Genomic DNA, 21,651 nt, shown 5'->3' on the forward strand with positions numbered 1-21,651 from the left:
AAATATTAGTTACAAGATCCCATTCTCACAATTTACAAAAAGTCCTCATAACGTGTAAAACATTAGGTTGTCAATGTAATGAACAGATAATAAACTTCCAAAAAATTTTTTAAATATTTAATAAACTAGTCAGTATCAAACTTTTTTTCTGCAATTGAAATATTTAGGTTTGGAGGGGGTTTTAACCCCCAAAACCCCCCCTTGGCTACGCCACTGCGCAGACATTTTGCTATCTCGAACTGAATCGAATGGTATAAGAGACTCGGCTCTGCTGGCCTCGTTTAATAGGTCGAAATTCCGACCGATTGCATAACCTTTCTATATAAGAAAAGCAAAAGGTGCGATATCAGCATGTTTTTAAATCTCTACATTTTTGTATTTCTTAATATTGAAATCTTTTAATTATTAAATATTTAAATTTTTAAATTTTTAGATATTTAAACCATTAATTTTTTTAAATTTTTAGGCTTCTCAATCTTTAATCTTAAAATTTTTAAATTTTCGAATATATAAATTTTCAGATTCTTGAATTTTTAAATTTTTAGTATCCTTAAACTTTTTAAATTCAATTTTTTTGTATTTTTGGATTTTTTACTTTTCAATTTTTTAATATTCAAACTTGAAAATTTTTAAATTCATAATTTTTTTTATTTTTTGATCCTCAAATTCTTTTCAATTTTGATTTTTCCTTACTTTTAAATCTTTGTTTTTGAAATTACCTTTAAATTAAAAAATTTCAAAAAATTTAAGTTTCGAAATTTTAAACATTAAAATCTTTAAATTTCTAAACTTTTAAATTTAAAAAAAATTAATTTCAAAATTTTTGAATAGTTAAATTTTTACATTCCAAGATTTTAAAATTTTTGAATCCACAAATATTTGAATTCCTAAGTTTTTAAATTTCTAAACCTGTAAATTTTTCCAATCCTCAAATTTTCACATCTCTAAATTTTTGGGTTTTCAAATTAATAAATTTTCAAATCTCAAAATTTTTGAATCGGTAAATTTTTAGTTTCACATATTTTTAAATTTATGAAACTTAATATTTCCAAATTTTTAAATTTATTGATTTTAAAATTTCCAAATTTTTAGATTCTTAATTTTTTGCCGAGTTTCTATGTACGCATTTGAGTAGAATACGTGAGTATGGAATTTAAGGAAGTCGCTATAATTGGGATTGGTTCTGATAGTCATTTGCATAAGTACCTGGCAATGAGTATTAGGTTTGGATTCTCCTTAATTATGCGATGCTACTTAACACTTACAATACTTCATCACATGTGTGACAAATCTTCTTATCGTTTGATTTGCCTTGAAGCGGAGAGTACTATGCAATATTAGGAAGCTTTTCCTCCTGACAATTCTGATAAACTATTTCACAATTGTACATGAAACCCTTCACCTTGACTAGGACAAAGAAAATATTAGTTTTGTTGCAGTACACGAAAGTTGCTCCGGAGCAAAACATACTTACTCCTTTTCACTCCGGTTTGCTAGCAGAAGAAGAAAAAAGAGAAAAGTAATTGTCTAGTTTAGTGACTGTAGTGATAGAGGTCCATTTTCAATGAGGTTTTTTGCCAATAGGGTGTATTTTAGCCTGAATAAACCGAATCCGAGAGTGGAAATGTGAAATTTTTAACCAATGTTCAATAAACTGAAAAAAATAAGTTGTGATTAATAACACTCATAACAATAACAGTGCTTAAACAAGTGAGGTTATACAGTGGAGCTAGTGTGATGTGGCTTGGTCGCATACCCGAGGCGAAGGATCCGAAGAGGCGCAAAGCCACTGAGAATCCGCCGGACGAGGAATTGATTAACCCGTTGCTGGAATTGCAAGCAAACCTGTGATCCTCTCGTTTGACAGGTTTACTCAAACAGAGGGGCTATAGTTAGTTGAAAGCTCGTACACCAGAAAGTGATGTGGCATAGCCACATTAGTCAGTATTTGGTTGACTAATGTGGCTACCCCACATCGTATTCTGGTGTATTGTCAGACTTCGCTGCCGCTCAGTCGGCTTTAAACTACTTATAACCCTTATGTTTAAGTAAACCGGACAAACGAGATGATCACAGGTTTGCTTGCAAATTCCAGCAACGGGTTAATCAATTTCTCGTTCGGCGGATCCTCAGCGGCTTTGCGCCGCTTCGGATCCTTCGCCTCGGGTATGCGGCCAGGCCGCATCACACCAGCTCCGCTGTGTAAGCTTACTTGTTAAAGAACTGCTATTGTTAAGACTGTTATTAAGCACAACTTATTTTTTCAGTTTATTTAACTACGGTTGAAAATTTCACATTTACGCTCTCGGATTTGGTTTATTTAGATTGAAATACATTCTTTTGGCAAAAAACCTCATTAAAATTGGACATCTTTCACTTTCTAAACTAGATAATTATCAAGAGAAAGAAGAGACTAAAGGAACGATTTTCTCATTGTTTCCTCCGGAGTACTTCAAGTTTCTCTTGGCACTGGAACAAACCTAACACACGCAATATTACTCACCGGACAAAAAAGGCATGAAACGAGAAAGTTCCACAATTCATCGTGCAGCACCTGCAGCGAGGGTTGCTGATGTACAAAGCACCGCGGTGGAACAGTCCACCCTTCGGGTACTAGATCACAAATCCTCAAGGTGAATATTTGAGAGCAAAGCAAATGACAAACGAATGCAATAATCAGTAGATACAATTTAGTTTGCAACACTCCGTGAACTAGCAATTGGTTACCGACTGCTTTTTCCAACACGCAATCCACAATGAAATTTCTTCGCCGAATCAACATCTGAATAATCTTGGCTCTACTGGCTAGTTTACTATCAATATAATACTTCGCTTACCTTTGGAAGAAACAAGTATTTTCATGCAGAAGAATTTGACAACGACATCAGCATCTATGATCGAATATCACTATTTTGCACAACAGCAACTTTTCTTATTGAAAACACTTTTGATTGCGGAGATTCGGCTCGATCCGTAAATTACTTGCACTAGCAGTATAATCCGCTCCCCCGAGAACGGCAGGAAACACCACCGAAATTCACTGCTGTACATCTCCAGTAAAATACCGTAAAGTCCCACAACAAAAAATAGAAAAAAACTATGTCCCGAAAAAACACAAGTCCCGAAAAAATCGCGAAAACGGCTAAGTGTCAGCCGTCGATGAAAAAAATACAAGTCCCAAAAGCGGGCTGCGCTATTACGATGTTCGCCCGCCGTTTACTAGCCATGGCGGACGAAATCAAAATTTCATTAGCCATCATGCCTCAGCAGAAAGTGGGGAAAGTTACATGGGTTTTGATGTGTTATTGTCCTAAAAGGAAACCAACTAAAAAATGATTCTTTTTAAATAGTTTTCGGCTTAGAAATAGAAAAAGGATTAAGATATTAACTCACAATACTAATCTGCATCAGAAAATGCCATAAGTCGGACACCACTTAAGACCCTTATTAACTGCAGATGTCGATCATGAAAAGTATAAAAAGAAGAGGTCCTAGATGACTTCTTTGAGAAACGCCCGATGTGATATGGAATGGATCTGAGAGTATAGTTCTAGGGCAGATGACTTGTGATGCATTTTTAAAAATCAGCTAAATTAAATGCATTTCTTTCCATCAAAATAGAAATTCGTAATGTATTTTGCGTTGCGTGTAAGACGTCAAATCTCCACAATAAATTAGCCCTACATTCAACAAAACGTCGAACAAAGTGAATCAGCGTAGGACGTTTGTTAAACAAACTTTTCTGCGAGGGAGTGCAAAGTTGATGCAAAAATGGAAATTAAATGTGTGGCGATTGGGCGATTAGAAAATAGAACTGGCAGCTCTGAACAGAACCAGGCCCGATGAGAGGGGGGGTCAGCCAGGGCAATTGCCCTGGGGCCCGGGTCGTATTTGGGGGCCCGCGTTTTTACCCGGTAGATGGGCGAACACGTCCGGTATTCATAGAAGAGAATTAAAAATATCAATAGTAATTTCTTTGTAATCATTTGTCTTATTAAATTATTATATGATGGAGGCGTAAAAAATGAAAACTTTATTTGATAGTTGACATTTGTTAAAACAAACGTTCTTAAGGGAATTGTCTACTTTGTGTACAAGTTATAAAAGCGAGTTTTATTACTTGAATCGAGGAATACACTACGAAATATTGAGAAGCCAATTCAAAGGATGTTCGAAGAAAACAATAGAGCGTCAAACAGGAATGCGAGCACACGGACAAACGCATCCGTCCTCTTCTACGTTTGCTTCTTTGCTGGTTGTTGGCGTGGAGATACTAGGCATGATTGTTGTTGAGTGAATATTTGTTCCTGTCAGAGCCGTAGATATTGATTTTGTAGCCGTTTGTGATTTGGCATAAGATAAAGGTGTGCTGTTTACGGTTATAGCAGATGGGCTTATTGTTCTTTTGCACAAAGTATTCCATGGTGCAGTGTTTTTATTTGCAGAATTCGTTCATAGGAATCTTCCATGGGTGCTTAATCATTAATCAGTGTTGCCTGATGAAACGTCCCATTTTCGGTTGATCCGCATAAAATTTGTAATTGGTTTGTACGGAAGCATTCCCATCATAAGAACAACGTTAGCGACATCCGGGAAAAGGCGAAGTTGTCAGATGTCAGGGGTGTGTGGAGATAATTCATGTAAGCGTATCTCTCTAGAGCCCTTGCCTATATATACGGGGACGATGTTGTTAACGTGGCAGCTTTCGTTGGTGTGCTGCACGTTGTTCACCATCTAGATGTTTAGTAATTGTTTCACTTCCCGAGTAGCTGATCTTACAGGACATTTCCAAATCAATATCAACACAATTCGTCTGCAGTCTTTTACCGTGTATCTAGAGCGGAACGATTTTCAGTTTCTACTCTGGGCGAGATGAGAAGGTAGACTGACCTTAACTAACCGTTGAATAAAAGGTTAATTTTTATATTTTTTATTGTTATAGAACGTACTAGTATTTTCCCTACAAAAATTCATTGTGTTGAGATAGAACGGTGATTTTGAGCCTCACTAAAGATGCGTGTGATGTCTATAAGAACCCAATTATGATGCGCAAAATAAAGAAATCAAATCAGTTCAGCTCATCCAACAGCAGCAGTACTCAATTGCCTACTGTACTCACAGTTGTGTTATTTGCGTCTGATTACTGTGCTCTGTGTTTATATTGTTGTTTCGTCCCACATATTCTCACAGTTTACTTATGTAAATAGAAAATCTTTTTGATTTGATAATTTTAAACAAGAATTTTGAGCTGCATCTGCTACCTTCTCATTTTGCTTACAACAAAAGCCAAAAACTGCTCCACCGCTACCAGCAAATAAATCAATCCATGTGTTGCTTTGTCTGCACAGTAGAAGCAAAATATTATGTTTCAAGCTACTGTGTCGAAAAAACGTTTTTAATCCACCTAACAGTGTGATGAGACATTTCTTATAACTCCTATCACTCTCTTCGGATATTATATCGTTTGAGAACATTTAGAACTTGATGCTTCGCGATGTTTTTGATAACACATACTACATGGGATAGTGGCAGGACTCAGCATAGGCATAGGACAACATCAGTGTTAGAAATCTCATACCAAATCAATGGGAAAGCGAAAATTGGCCCATAAAATAGACATACAAACGAATTATTGTTAATGCTCTGTTAATAAAATATCTAAATTGTGGTGGAAAAACTGAATTTTCCTGAAGGGGTTATATATTGTACTGAGCCAAAAAATCGAATTTTTTTTTGAATCGATTTGAAGTTTATACTTTACAACGCGACTGAGAACTAAGAGATCAACGCTTTTTCTTGAAAAGGGCGATACTAGCAGTGACACCATTCAAAGAAAATCAACAGTGAATATTTCCAGGCTTGGTTTTATTTCCTATTTAAGAACTATTGTGTTTTTTACATCCTAGATTGCATGATTCAGTGATCGAAACCCAAAACTTCATAAAGTATTTGAAATTATTAAATTAAAATTTGTTTTTGCTATTGAAATTGACAAAATGATAGAATCACCCCTTTGGCGATTGTTTACTTTTTCGGTCCCACCTATCAGCATTGAAGTATCGCCCTTACGTTTTTTTTACAATAACTACCGTTCTACACCACCGATTTCGTCCGTGTTTTTTTTCAATAGCGATCATTGTTACTATTTACAGCTGGTATCAGCTTGATAATCCTAAGAAAATACGAAAATAACAACGCCTCTAAACTTCTAACAAAAAAGTATCGCCCTGTTTGTTTGCATGGAGCGTGGAGGGCGAAACTTTAAATAAACAATCAAAAATACAGTTTCGCCCGTTGTATTTTTTGCTGTAGTTTAAGAAATCAATATCGTAGAATCCAAATTTTTAAGTTAATTTGTTGCGTTTCAAAGCCCTCATTCGCATGTATGAAAAAAGCCTTATGTTTACATTTGTAAGTATCGCCCTTTTCAGAAAAAAGCGTTGAAATGAAATCGCAGCTTCTGATATCACGCTATCTCTGAAGTGCATGCGTGCATAGTTCCAAATTTTACTTCGACATCGACTTTTTCTAAAGGTGACTTCCCAGTAGTATCCTTGATTTGAATTATTATCGCTAATCCTAATGCCAAAGAACAAATAAAAACCTCTCTAAAACGAACCGTTTGGGAAAATCATCATCATTACTGGAATTTTCATTTTCACGAAACTTTTCGATAACCTTCCGTCACTTGCGTTAATGCACTGGGTGCACCGTGCTTTGAAAATCTAGCGAAATCGTCTTAGGGCCCCAGCGGGTCTAATTCAGAGCTATCTGCGCGGCGAGTTAAATCTGTAAAGAATACTAAAAATTAATTTCTATTCCATAATTTTCAGTTCAGCAATTCGAGAGATCGTGCTCACCGCAAGCCATGAAAAATAGACTACGTTGTGAAGCGATGGTGACTATTTATTAAAAAAAATCACGGTTAAATAAAAAATAAAACTATTTAAAAAATTCAATTAGTTTATAATTTTCACAAACTTATTAGGAAAAATTGTTTAATAAGCTTTCGTAATATTGTGTAGGAAAAAAGCTGAAAATTTCAGTATTTTCTCTATCTGCAACATATAAACCCTTTAGTATACCAATTAATTGGTATACGTATTGGAATAGGTTCGCAAAATTTTGAAAGAAGTCTATAAAATAACCCCTTGAAAACTACCTAAAAATTGTTGTAGTTCGATGCAATAAAATAATCTCTAAAAATGAAATGTACCTATTAATGTGAAACACAGTGAATAATACATACCATAAAGACTCATTTTTATCAGTCTCATGGTGTATTTTAGGCTGACAAAATGGGGACATTGACTAAACCGGGCAATTTTTTTTCTTTATAATAAACTGAAGCTGTTAAAATATTCTTGCCGTCTCTTGATGTAGTCTGATTACTATTTCTGATTATGATGAACTTTTTATTTTTGCATATTTGCATCTTCATGATAAGGAAAACATGCACAAGAAAGGATTTACTCGAATTCAGTCTTGTTCGCCTGCTAGGGCCATATTTGGCTAATAAAATCGGGGTTTCAATGTATTATAATAGATATTCAGCATTCGAAGAAGTTTCTTGTGAACGAGTGTAGAACGACTTTGTTTCTACTTACTTGAAATCAGCGGTGTAGCCAGAAATTCGGTTTGGTGGGAGTTTGATGAAAATCGATCATACTGTCCAAACGGCATAATTCCGAAACCGTAATTTTTGAAGTTTTAAAATTAAAATTATGCAGAATTAATTTTTCAGAAAATAGTAACAGAGTTCGTGTCTAGCGAATTTGTTGAGACTTTATTGTAGTCATGAATATTAGCCTGAGAAAATTCACCATAAATACTTCTTGGACGATATACCGTCAAAATTATTTTATCAAATGATGCGCTGTTTAAAGTTTGTAAAATTCATCGAAGATACTAAACCTCCGAAATTGGCGGTTTCAAAATGATGCTATCTTGAAATTACTGTTTTTAAACATTTGACCTATACATACAATTGGACATACAACAAAAATCAAATGCTCATCAAAATCGATCAGAACCTGCTAGAGTCGAATGGAAATCGTCATTTTTCATAAATTTCTCTCTACATTCGGAAAGTGTTATCCTCCTTATTAATCATATTACGTTTCCGTCTCAACTCGACGCATTCCCAAAAAAAACCTGTCTTAATCCACCTAGTGGTGCAATTGTGCTTGTCTCATTTGTCCAGACTACGATTCCATGGCTGGTTATGTTCAATGCAATGGTGGAAATGAATATTACATGCTCAGTACGATTTGCTCATACTTACAATGGATCGACAGCCACGATCTTGAGATACTATGTGATACTGAAACATCGCTTGAAACCAGCGGCGGATCATGGAGAAAGATCCGGGAGGTCCCGGTCCTGCCGAAAATTTTCAACTTGTTAAGAAATTTTAAACTAATTTTAATTTTAAAGTGGCAACCCCTCACTGCATACTCCCTCCGGGCCGGTATGATTGTCGATTTTTAGAGTGATTGCATAATGAGAAATATTTCTATATGAGAAAGGCAAAAATGTACCAAAGTCCAAAGAAGTCAATTTTTGTCAAACATCTCAATGTTTCATGCATTTTAAAGTCATTTGGCATCAAAAATACAAATTTGATTTTGAAAATTTTTCATTTCAGTTTATATGGGAATTTGCTGTGTGATTGCACTCTTCAACTCGTAACCCCGGAACCGGAAGTCCAATCAAAAAAAAATTCAATAGCAGCCGATGGGAAGGTTGTACCTTTCATTTGAGACTAACTTTGTGCAAATCGGTCCAGCCATCTCTGAGAAACAGAGGTCACATTTTTTCCACATACACACACACGTACACACACAGACATTTTCCGATCTCGACGAACTGAGTCGATTGGCATATGACACTTGGCCCTCCAGGTCGGGATTAGATTGACGAATTTTAGAGTGAATGAGAAAGGCAAAACATTTTTAGCAAATGTTTAAAGTTATGCTAAAGATGGCCAATGTTTACACCATACAATTTCACCATGTTAGACATAGCGTGCTGATTATGCTCCAGACCATCAATGGAACAGAAGCGTTTGTTTCGTGAAACAAAATATATCCGCTCACTGTTAAAATACAAATTCTAAATCCCTCCGTGGGTTGAAAGTATTATTCCTGCTATTGTAGCACCTGCAGATCCTGTTTTCCTTACCCCTAACCTTACTACTTCCCTAATCCTTGCCATCAGGGAAATGATGAAAAAACGATTCATGGCAAGGCACAGATCTCCGATCTACATGGGGAATGTGCCATTTGAGCCAGACGCTGCTGATTCCTGAATACCCATAAATTTAAAAACTTGTAACTATGGCAATTTTACCCTATTTTGATACCGCGGAATAACAAGCTGTCGAAATTCGTCTGTCTGGCACGCTATCTGTAGATGTGGCAATATGAGTCAACCGGAGTCTAATAGAAACCACGTACTGACGAGTTTCCCATGGCTGAAAAGATACTAACTCATACTGCACTAGAGGACATAGGTTTAAAAGGGCCCGGCAGTAATACAAGCCTTGGGGCCCGACGCGGCTCTCGACGGCCCTGAACAGAACCATGCCAGATGTGAATCGGACTGGTTAAGCTTGGACTGCCGCATGGAAGCGGATAACCAGAAGATTAAATAAAACAATTATAAATCGAGTACAATTGTTTCTTGTTCGTCGAACGTTCTTGGCACAAAATGCATTTTTTTCTAATTTGATACAAATTTGTTATACATTTCTAGAGTGATCTGCCCCTAGGCGTAGTTCCAAGTCGCATAGAAGCACTGCGAGTTGAAAGGTACGATGAGATACAGCTTGTCAGCTAATCCGGAAATCCATTGCGCCTTAGTTTTTCCACAGCAAGTTGATGAGGAACACGTTCGACCTGTATGTGACAACACCGCATCGACCTGTTGCCGTTTTTCAACCTTATCAATCAGCGTTGACACATAGCTCATAAGGTTAGTAGTTGTTGAGCGTTTTCAAACAAAACCATGACGGTCAGAACTGATGATGTGTTTTACTGCGGGATTGATAACATCTAACAACATGCTCTCGAAGAGGCAGCTTAGAATTGAAATTCCTCGGTAATTTGTGACATCATGTACATTACCGGTTTTGTGGATAGGGCTAATGAAAGCCTCTTTACACTTAGTGGGAACATTATATTTTCAACAAGGTAACGATTGAAAAGTATAGATCCCAGTAGAGCCAACGATGAAGAGCATGAATTCCGTTTGAGAACAATATTTTCCCCACTCGAGTGGTTATTGAAATGGCAAGCGTGTTTGTTAACGTGTTTAGTTTTTTCAGTGTAATGAAAATTTAGCAAAATTCAGCGCAATCGTGTACAGGATTAGACAATTTGCAACAAACATCGCTATGAAACGACAATAGGATTATTATTTTGGCCCATTTGACAGGTATATAGCAGAATCAAAACAATGGTGTTCCTTCCACTGATGCCAGCACCAATCATAATATAGTGTACTGTACTAGTGGCAGATCACTCTAGAAATGTATAACAAATTTGCATCAAATTAGAAAAAAATACATTTAATTTCATTTTTTGCATCAACTTTGCACTCCCTCGCAGAAGTTTGTTTAACAAACGTCCTACGCTGATTCACTTTGTTCGACGTTTTGTTGAATGTAAGGCTAATTTTTTGTAGGGTTTTGACGTCTTACACGCAACGCAAAACACATTGCACGCAACGCAAAATACATTACGAATTTCTATTTTGATGGAAAGAAATGCATTTAATTTAGCTGATTTTTAAAAATGCATCACAAATGATCTGCCCCTAGGTTCTGTATCTACTCTTCCGACCAATAACACGGTGCTACAGTGATTTTGCACTTTTCAAGAGACCTAGTATAGGTTGTAGATCTCGCCAAATGCAACACAAGACAATGTTTGAAAAATATTGTATACCCACAAAATCTTGATATAAGGCAAAAAACTAGTTTTCGAGACTATCGGCATAAAAGAAATTCTACGGTGTCATCTTTCAAGCGATTTTAACTTTTTTAGTGTTTTGGAAAGAAGAAGAAATGACCTTTACAACGGTATGCTATGTTGTGTTTTTTATCAAAGATACTTTGCGGTTTTGAGACTACAATATGAAAACAACCATAATTTTGGGATTTTCCATGAAAATTGTGACAATTACTCATCATTCTTCTAAAGAAAAGTCTTTGTTTTAATAAAGCTTTTAATAAAGCTCTAAAAAGAGCATTCAATTTCGCATCCAACGACCTATTTATCATCAAAATTGGGTGAGAAATGGCAGAGTTATTAATTTCTTTTCCAAATTAGAAACTTGCTTGCATGATCTCTTAAGGGATTAGTGAGGTTTTGTCTCACACTATAAAATGCTATAATTATTTCTTCCATTATTTTTTTTTCCAATTTCAAGCTCAAAGTTCACGGACATCCTTTTGAATGTATTACTAAAAACCGATTTAATCCACCTAGCAGTGAGATGAGACATTTCTTACACATATCACTGCTGGATCATTCATTAGTTTACAGAACTCATGCGAAGTAGTAAATCAAAATTATAAAATATACGAATCAAATTATATTAGCTTAATTAATGAAAATTTAGACTATATTTAGAAATAAGTATAAAATTAATAGAATGAATTTACTCAAACTAACAAATTGAATGAAATAAATAAATGGAATGACTGAACCTGAAATGAATAAAATTAAAGATATGAACAAAATGAATTAAATGAATCAAATGAATCAATTTAATTTAAGGGTTCAAATTAATAAAATGAATGGAATGAACAAAGAAAATAAAATGAATAAAAAAAATAAATGAATAAATGAAACAAACGAACCAAATAAACAAAATGAAGTGAATTGACAAAATGAATAAAAAAGAAGAAAATGTATTGATTGAAATGATGAATTAATCGATGTTGTAAGGTTATACATTAATAGAAAAAATAAATTGCGTCAAAAGAATTATTTGGATGAAATGAACAAAACTGAAAAAATAGTCAGGTTAATAAAATGTTCTTCATTTTAAACAAAATGTATGAACTGGGAAAATGAATAGAATGCATTGAATGAAAACAGTGAATAAAATAAGTGAAATGAATGATATGACTAAAATGCACGAAATGAATAAACTGATCAGAGTGAATCCAAATGATGAAACGAATAAAGTAGATTAAATGAACGCAGATGAACAAAATTTCTAGGGCTTCTATCCTTTTTTTGTTTTAGTCTTTTCGTTTTCACGTTTCTTTACTTGACGGAGTCGTGATTATTTAGTGTTTCAACATTATTGATAGACCTTAATTAGTTATCAGAAACCTGGAACGTTCAATTTGCTTTGGAAATCAAAGTTTACTTTTTGGTCATATATTCCCGAAAAATATTGTGCAGAATAGAATTTGCTGGTCCAGTAATTTAACGCACAATTGAATATAGTAAAGTGAGACAAGGTCACATGACACATTCTTTCGTGACGTTTACAACGATTTGACGAATCTTCATTCGACAAATATGTCATAACTTTATCAAATGAACGCCTACATCAAAACTTATTACAGATTCGGAAAGTAGACAAAATCTCACGAAAGCCCTTTGAACATAGAGCAAAAGATGGAGAATGCGATTCATAAAAGAGACAAGTAGATATTTCAAAGTTTTCATTTGAACTAAAATAAATAGTGTGAAGTGTCTAGGCTATGCCGATAGCATAAAAGGCGTGCATTCAGTTGATTATAATGCAGTCTCTTTCCAGTCATCCTTATAGTTTGCGTATTGTTTCGTTCGGAATTCTCGTTCAGGAAATATGGATAAATAAGCCCTGGACAATCCATTACTGTGAAAAAGAAATGGTTCAAACTGTCCGGATGGCAAAAATGTAGTCAGATCAACTATCTGTCCAATGCATAAACTCTGATTGTAATCCTCGTTAATTTACTTGTACAATATGGAAAACTCGAACGAAACGTGTGCTGAATTATCCAATGCCTCACTACTAATTGTGACTTCCATTGAAACTTCAATTGAAGTGTACTCAGTATAGAGCAGATATGGACGACGATAAGTTAGAAGACACCTTGTACTTGCATCCCCCATTGAGAGTGGGGACTTTGGGAGACTTCTTTTCCCGGATCTAATTCGTGGATATTTTTGGGTTTTGGTCCGTTATTTTTCATGAAAGTTCATACCAATATAATGTATGTGCATTTTCAATAATAACATCACAAAAAGGTGTTCTTAGTTTTCACATGACATATTTGAGCATATGTTTTATTCAAAATTCAATAGAGATACGAAGAGTTGAAATATCGCACGTGGAATGTCCCACCTCCCATTCAAGTCACATATTTTTCTGAGATAACCATGAATTTCCTTTATTATAGTGTTTAGACAAGCTTTGAATAGAACTGAATTAAATTTGAGTTGATGTAGTTTTCGATGGTCACCTGTCTACCCATAGTGCAACGTTTCGAAATACCAATATCACCTTGAAAATAGTTATAGTTTTCCCATAAGGCGAATATTTTGCAAATTTTCTCGGACTACAAATATTTTATTTGACATGTAGGATGTATTATTAAACTTGTTTCCGCGAGTCTCTTTTACACTAAAATGCAAAGAAAATAATAGGGTAACAGACAAAAAATAGTTTTGTTTTCTCAAACCTTCACAATTACATCGCACACATGAAATCAGCTTGAATATTAATAAAGATTAGCAGAGAATCTTATCACACAACTTAGAAATGGATAGAGAAATAGCAAGATAGATGTGAGTCGTGAAAGTTGTCACCAACATGAATAAAGAGAGAGAGAGAGAGAGAGAGAGAGAGAGAGAGAGAGAGAGAGAGAGAGAGAGAGAGAGAGAGAGGGAGAGAAAGAGAGAGTGAGATAGAGATGGGGAGGGCATGTGAGGCCATGCCAGACCTTATTTTTATAGGTATATTATGCGATATATTGATTCCTTACATCCTTATTATAAATAATGTAAGTAGTAATTTTTTGCGCCATAACCAATATAATCTAAATTTTGCAAAGAGCTAAATTTTTGCTAGAGTTTTTGGGATTCAAAAATACAGTTTATTTCGGTGATGCCACGAGTATAATTGTATGAGAAGTCTTATCTCATTACTAGGTGAATTACTTGATGAACTGTATAATTATATACCATCCAATATTTACTTCACGATTGAACGCAACGCCTAATCCAAGGGATAAATACATGAACTATGAACGCATTATTTTGTTTTTGAAGTGAACTTACATATTGCTTTTTGAGAAATAGTTCAATTATTATATAGGTAACACACAAAATGCTTTCATAATCGAATTCCTTGAATCACGTAGATGTGTTTTCATACCCCGATGTTCAAAATCGGTTTAGTTTTACCCCTAAAACACCAGTAAAGAAATACTCTGTACGTAACGATCTCGTTTTCAGTTGGTGAAAATTGATAAGCGAGGAATAAAAACACAAAATGTTTAATATCTCCGCCGTTTGGGAACGGATTTTGACAATCTATAGCTTGTTGGAAAGGTATTTTCATAAGCTTTTCGTTTCTGTTTAGTTTGTGCGATATAATTGCCTTGTTCGAAAGTTATTCGCTTCAAACCAGCCCTGTTTTGACAAAACTACCCATATCTCAGAAAGTAAACAACATATCGAAAAACAAACATAATAGTGTCAAATGGGAGCGTTAGGCCTTTCATTTGAAACTAGTTTCATTAAGATCGATTCAGCCATTGCTGAGATAATTACATGACATTTTGTACATACATACATACACACATACACACACACACACACATACAGACATTGTCTCAATTTGTCGAGCTGAGTCGATTGGTATATGAAACTCGGCCCTCCGGGCCTCGGAAAAAGTTTTCAAAGTTTGAGCGAATCCTATACATTTCTTTTGTAAGAAATGTAAAAATGATTATTGGAAAATTTTATATGAGACTGTCCCCTTAAAAATTCATGCGAGCAGGGGTGACATTGCGCATCTCGAAACGAAAGGTTTATTGTATTCAAGCTTGTATGAAAAAGTCGATTCGAAATGGTTCCATACTGTCGCCCCAGGTTTCTAATTTGAAAAAAAAATAACTCTGCCATTTTTCAACCAATTTTGATCATATAGGTCATTGGATGCGGAATCAAATGTTCTCTCTGAAATTTTGTTTAAACACTTCCTATTAAATATGTCGAGCAATTTTCATATTTTTAATGAAAAAATCGCAAAATAATGTGTACTTTCATTAGGGTTCGTCGCGGTTGCGGTAATTACCGCAACCGCGCGGTATTTACCGCACCCGCACCGCAAAAACTGCGGTGCGGTGAGACACTTTTTCCCGCGGATGCGGTGCGGGAAATGGCTTTTACCGCGCGGTACTACCGCAACCGCGCTTCAAAAAATAATTGATAAAGAATTAAAACTATGACTTTTACCACTTGAGAAGAACGCAACTAGATTTATTTTCTGAACGAATGCTTAGCAATGTCATTATTAGGAAAATCCCTCTGTCAGATCGTTCGAGTTTTACTTATTACCCTATAATACAGAAACATGATAAACATTTACTTGCTCTAATTTCCATAGACTTGACATAAAACATACTGTTATTAAGAAATAAAATCTAAAGGCTGTGTCCAATATAATTTGGCACCATTATTTTACGACATATTTTGAAAACTATTTATTTTATACTTCAAAGAAAAAATTTACAAACGAAGCTTTTCAAATACATAAAACGCAAAATCCAATCATTGAACAACAATTAAATTGTAATGTAAAGTCCAATTACAAAATGCATCATTTCTCCCGATTCCTCTTGACAATCGAATTATGAATCATTTTCGATGATATTTTCTCAACTGTGAATTTTGATTAATTTGGAGAACTTGAAGAACTACTAATACTAAGACTTAAAAACAATCCAAAGAATGTAATTATCATCATCAAACCAAACGAATTTGAAGGAATTTTTTTTCGCGTGCATCTATTGTTCGTCCAACTGGGAATATTTTCTACCAAATTAACAAATAATATTTTTCAGTTAGGAGTATTTTTTAACTTTTTGAAAGTAAAGCTTTCGAAGTTAGTGTAGAGCAGTGCGATTTTTTTGTGTTTCTCAAAGTCTCCCTCAAGGCCTCCCTTCATTTTGTGAAAAGTGTAAAAGTTAGCCCAGATGCCAAATTTTGCATAGTTTGGACAGTTTTTGCGTTGATTGTAAATTTATCTCGAAAGCTTAACGTAGGGGTTGGGTATCATTTACATAGAATCTGTATACAAAGTTTGAAAGAAATCGGTTAAGTAGTTTTTGAATGGCAGGTAACATCGCAAATCATGTTTTTCCAGAGACGTTCTACAGAAAGCTTCGTCACCGAGTCGTTTGTCGATTTTTTTGTAATGAAAAATTATAGCATGTTATGGAAATGATACACTATAATGTACAAAAGTTTTGATCAATTCGCTTTATGCAGTTTAAAAAAATCGAGAAAGTGTTTTTTTACGCCAAAACCCTTACCCCCTTAATAAAACTTGCAAAGTTGAATATATTCATAAATGTTACATTCTTAGGAGTCCGTCAAAGTTAATTTTCGTGTAAATAAGAATAACATTTTATTATATATGGATATACAAAACAAATGAATATTTTTTTTGAGCACAATTTTTAAAATACATGATTTTTACCGCATTTACCGCATTACCGCGCGGTGCGGTGCGGTAAATGCAATGCGGTTGCGGTAAGCGGTGCGGTTTTATTATTTTTTTGCGGTTGCGGTGCGGACTATCCATTTACCGCCCACATCCGCACCGCGACGAACCCTAACTTTCATATTGTTGTCCCAAAACCGCATAGTACTTTTAACAAAAGTACAAAGCATACCGTTGGAAAGGTCATCATTTTCTTTCCAAAACACAGTCCAATTTCTCCACTGGATGAAAAAGCAATTTTCACTGAAAACCAGTTTTCGAGTTGCTGGTGGCCAATTTGCCGAAAATCGATTTTCAACGAAAACCGGTTTTCATCCAAGTGAAGAAATACGCCGTTAGAGAATTTAAAATCTGTTGAAAAATACCCACGTAGAAAATATTTTCGTGCTAAAAGTCCTGAAAAATGTTTTTTGCTATAAATCAATATTTTGAGGGTATATTAAATTGATCAAACGTGGTTTGCGTTGTATCTGACAAGATCTACAACATTTAACAGACCACATACATTCATTTTTTTATTTTGTATCACCGTTTAATTTTATTTATTAAATTTAATCCATTTTTTTTTATTGAACCTACGAATCTTTTTCTTCGTGCGAGCATGCTCTTAAGAAATCAATAGTGACAAAATGATTCCACCTTTCCTTTTCTTTGTCTTAATATTCACCATCCATCAAAAGAACCTTACAAATGTTGATATTGAAACGTTTTTGTTTATGGTATGATTGTTTACTAATTGTTTCTGCATTAAAACATTCTATAGATTAAAACGATAATAAATTGCGAATTTGAACACAGTGGCTAAATTGAAGGCGATACAGTGAATCCGATTATGCGTCAACAATAATTGCTGCCACAAAAAGGACACGGGGATTGTGACAAAAGTTTAAAAACGTCGAAAATGGACGAGGTATTTATCGCATATTCTATTTGAATGCACGATTATTCATGATTCCACATTTCAGTTGAAACTAAAATCGAACATCCAATCACTTTTTGAGGGAGCTCGCAGAGACGGAAACTATTTGAAAATATGCGCTCCAATGGTCAGATACAGCAAGTAGGTGATAGATGTCTGGAAATTGATTAGTTTCGATAATATTTTTTGTGCTCATTGCAGATTGGAGTTTCGGAATTTAGTTCGCTCGTATGGGGTAGATTTAGCTTTCACAAGCATGATAATGGCTGATTCATTTTGTAGAAGTGAAAAAGCTCGTCTCAACGAATTTACTACTAATAGAGGTAAAAAAAGGAAAATAATTTGAAATATATAACTACATTCAAGCTTTGTCTTTAAGATGATTCTCCGATTATTGCGCAATTTGCGGCAAATAATTCTGTGGACTTTCTTTCCGCTGCTGAAATGGTATTCCCGTAATGTACAAGTGCATGTATAAGTTTTTATTCGTCGTTAATTTGAACATATATTTTCAGATACGTTGACGGTGTCGATTTGAACTGCGGATGTCCTCAACGTTGGGCGATGTCCGATGGTTACGGAAGTGCACTGCTGAAGACTCCCGAAATTATAGCTGACATGTTAGCAGCTGTTCGCAGGAATCTTCCCAGTACGTTCAGCGTTTCTGTAAAAGTGCGGTTATTACAAAGATCTTTAAAGGCTACAGTAGACATGTGCCGCCAGTTACAAGCAAGCGGCATAACATTTATTACAGTTCATGGAAGGACACCAGCAGAGAAAACTAACGTACCAGTCGATAAAGAGGCCTTGAAGGAGATCAAAAACAGTTTATCCATACCTGTGGTTGTCAACGGAGATGTGTTTAGTTTACGAGATGCTGATGTGATGCGCGATATTACGAATTGTGATGGTGAGTTCGTTAGGAATCTTCCAGATTGACGTTCGCCAATTGCTTTTCTAGCGGATACTCCTTGATTTGCTCCATGAGCATTTCAACTTGAGTATTAAGCTCTGTTATGGAGTCTTGGTGGGAGTTAATTTTTTTCATTCCCTCCTTCAAGTTAGTCATAACGTTGAACAACTTTTCCACTTCGGGAATTCGTTCCAAATTAGGCGGGTGTTTGTGAGATATGAGGGCGTTAAGTTTTTCGAGCGATTTCATCACGTTGACTTTATTATCTGCATCCACGATAAGAATATCTTCTGAGGGCGGAACAGCTGCAGTATCTTTGTTGATTGTTTCGCCGATGTTCTCGAATGAGATATTGGTCAGTGCTTCCTTCGCGTTAACAAAAACGTCGTACGTCTCATCCAGTTGCTTTCGAATTTCTGCAATGCGTTGCTGGAAAAGCGCATCTGGAAACTCGTTTGCGGATAAGCTGGAACTTGAACCTAATTCTTCCATAGTGTCTCAACTTTTATTTGTTTCAAAACGACAAACAACGATGGCAGGAACCGTTGCCATGGCAATATGGCTCCTGGTTCCTATTCTATATTGATCTTCAATTTGCTACAACTGCGATGAACTATTGTACGTTTCATTGGAAACGACCCATTCAATCATTTTGAGGCGACGAATTGAAATGGCGCATTTGACAATAAATGCTGAAAAATGTCGAAAAATATGTATTACCCAAGTTTAATGTGTGCTAATACCTTAACCGAATTTGTCAATAGAACTGACTCAAATCTTTTTTTTTACTATATAGGCAGCAGTTCTCGACGTTTTTCGCACCACGGACCTCTTAGAAATCAACCTGGGTTGTTGCGGACCCCCACGGAAGAACATCAATTTTGTATGCTATCAAGATGTTATATTTAGTTTGTTCGGAAACAAGACTTGAAATTTCAATATGCGCTCGGAAAATATATTTTTCTTCGCGGACCCCCAACAACGACTTCACGGCCCCCTAGGGGTCCGCGGACCTCAGGTTGAGAATGTGTCATTCATCCATACGTTGAGACGAATCGTGCGCTGAATAGCGCAACCAATCTTGCTGCGGCGAAAAATAATCGTCGCGTCTCCTTTGGAAAAGCGCGGACAATACTATAAATTTAGATATAGTTTTTCTGGTTTCTACATTTAATCTGTTATCCTTTGTTTTATTTCAGGTGTCATGGCCGCACGTGGGATGCTTTCCAATCCGGCACTATTTGCGGGATATTCGAAGACCCCACTCGAATGCATACAACGTTGGCTTAACATTACAGCTGAAGCAGACACCGACATAACGTTTCAAGCTATGCACCATCATCTCACTTTTATGGCGGAATCGATACTTACCCGACAGCAGCGGATCGTTTTCAATAATCTCTCCAAAGACAAGCAGTTGGTGTATGATTTCTTTCGAGAGGAATTCCAACTTGAAGCACAACCTTGTGATCATCCTTGTAAACTTGTATGTTCATTCGACGACACTTCATATTGGCATAAGGTGCGGGCGAAAGCGGCTGATCATGTTGGACATGCTGACAATTACTTAGGCGCGAGTACGGATGGAGCGTTTTTCAATAGCATTGTAAATAAACAAACTGACGATGATAGTGTGGAAGATGTGGATTTTATGGAAGGAAGCCTATTTGATGACACTGAAACGTAAAAGAATTGTAATAAATACAACGCGCTTTAGATTTTTGTCGTTATCATTACAAGTGTCACTATCCTTTCCAATCAATATTACAATGATGAGCATATGAGCAATGTGAAAAGGTAACAAAAAATATGAATAAAGTAATAAAATATGTGTAAGGCCTATATCTTATCTTTCTCTGGACAAAAACAGCCGAGAGGCCGTGTGATATTCGGCGGGTTGATGTATCCCAATCAAGAAGTGATCCACTACGTTCCTGCTCCTATGTCGTATAAGGCGACTGTAAACAGGAATCCTCAAGTCAAGGTGTTTCTCCGTCCCGAGGATTAAATGGCTGGCAAGACCGAAATTTGCCATTCGCGTATGCCATGGGTTTTACCCTTGCAGTGTTACGCGAATCTCTGACACAGTGAACATTTGTTTCTTTGCAAATCGTGGGATTCAAATGATCGTAATGTCCCTAATGTTGGAGGGAACAATGACCAACTCGCACATGATACATCTTGGTTCAACAATCCAGTATCTTAACCCACACATCATCTTTTCAGTGGGTTAATACCAACATCAGCGAACAACACACAGAATAAATGTAGTCTTTCTTTCTTTTCATTACGGACACTGTACTTAACAGAGCAAACACGCGATTCTAAAACTAACGCGTTTCTTTTGATTTATCGTGCGGTATTTTATCCATTGTGTGTGTGTGTGTTAACCTTCCAAATCCCACTGGCCGGCAGTGGTATTATGAAAAACCTGTTTTAATCCACCTAGCGGTGCAATTGTGCCTTTCTCATTTCTCTAAACTTTGGCACGGAGGCTTTTTATGTTCAACATAATCGTGGAAATGTCCATTACATTCTTAGTACACTTTGCACTTATACACAATGGCATGCCAGCCACGAATTTCATGAGCTATGTGTCGACGGTGAAACACTTGAAACAAAAAAATATCCTACTCCATTAGCCTAATCGGCATTAGATCAATGTTATCTGCTTGCTAACTCATTTTGTCATGCGGGGCTGGGTATGTGAAGAGGGCGAAAGTCCCATGAACGAACGACTCCCCAGCTTAAATTGGTATGCTTTGTGATATAGTGGTGGTTTAAAAATGATGGGGTTGAAAGGGAATGTTATGAGGGCTGGATGGGGTGGTGGTCTGAGGGGTGATTTAAGGAGATTTTTAAAGGAGGGGCGCGATCAGTAGAGGGGGGGGGGGTGTAACCCCTCTCCGTAAACCATCAACTACGCCCCTGTTAAAATCCAGAAACCCTATGCGAGTCGATTATTAGGTTGGCATCGGGATTAGGTTGACGTTTTTCAGAGTGATTGCATAACCTTTCTATATGAGAAAGGCAAAAATGTGCCAAAATCCAAAAAAGTGAATCGTAGTCAAATTTTTTT

The 21,651-nt window shown here is 35.9% G+C and overlaps 1 protein-coding gene across 2 annotated transcripts; it reads left to right on the forward strand.

Annotated features, from left to right (window-relative positions):
* Positions 1-17,466: 17,466 nt before the first annotated feature.
* On the forward strand, positions 17,467-20,290 carry LOC131683571 (tRNA-dihydrouridine(20a/20b) synthase [NAD(P)+]-like). Of its 2 annotated transcripts, none has more exons than XM_058965650.1 (6): positions 17,467-17,650; positions 17,706-17,804; positions 17,861-17,982; positions 18,039-18,114; positions 18,175-18,569; positions 19,772-20,290. In XM_058965650.1, the coding sequence occupies exons 3-6, from the start codon at positions 17,916-17,918 to the stop codon at positions 20,257-20,259; spliced, it is 1,026 nt and encodes a 341-aa protein (XP_058821633.1). In that variant the 5' UTR covers positions 17,467-17,650; positions 17,706-17,804; positions 17,861-17,915; the 3' UTR covers positions 20,260-20,290. The 2 variants fall into 2 exon arrangements, with proteins under 2 accessions (XP_058821633.1, XP_058821632.1); XM_058965649.1 differs by having other exon boundaries at positions 17,706-17,800.
* The last annotated feature ends 1,361 nt before the right edge of the window (positions 20,291-21,651 follow it).

The sequence above is a fragment of the Topomyia yanbarensis genome, chromosome 2 (genome assembly GCF_030247195.1).
Source record: "Topomyia yanbarensis strain Yona2022 chromosome 2, ASM3024719v1, whole genome shotgun sequence".
In the NCBI taxonomy this organism is placed as follows: Eukaryota; Metazoa; Arthropoda; class Insecta; order Diptera; family Culicidae; genus Topomyia; species Topomyia yanbarensis.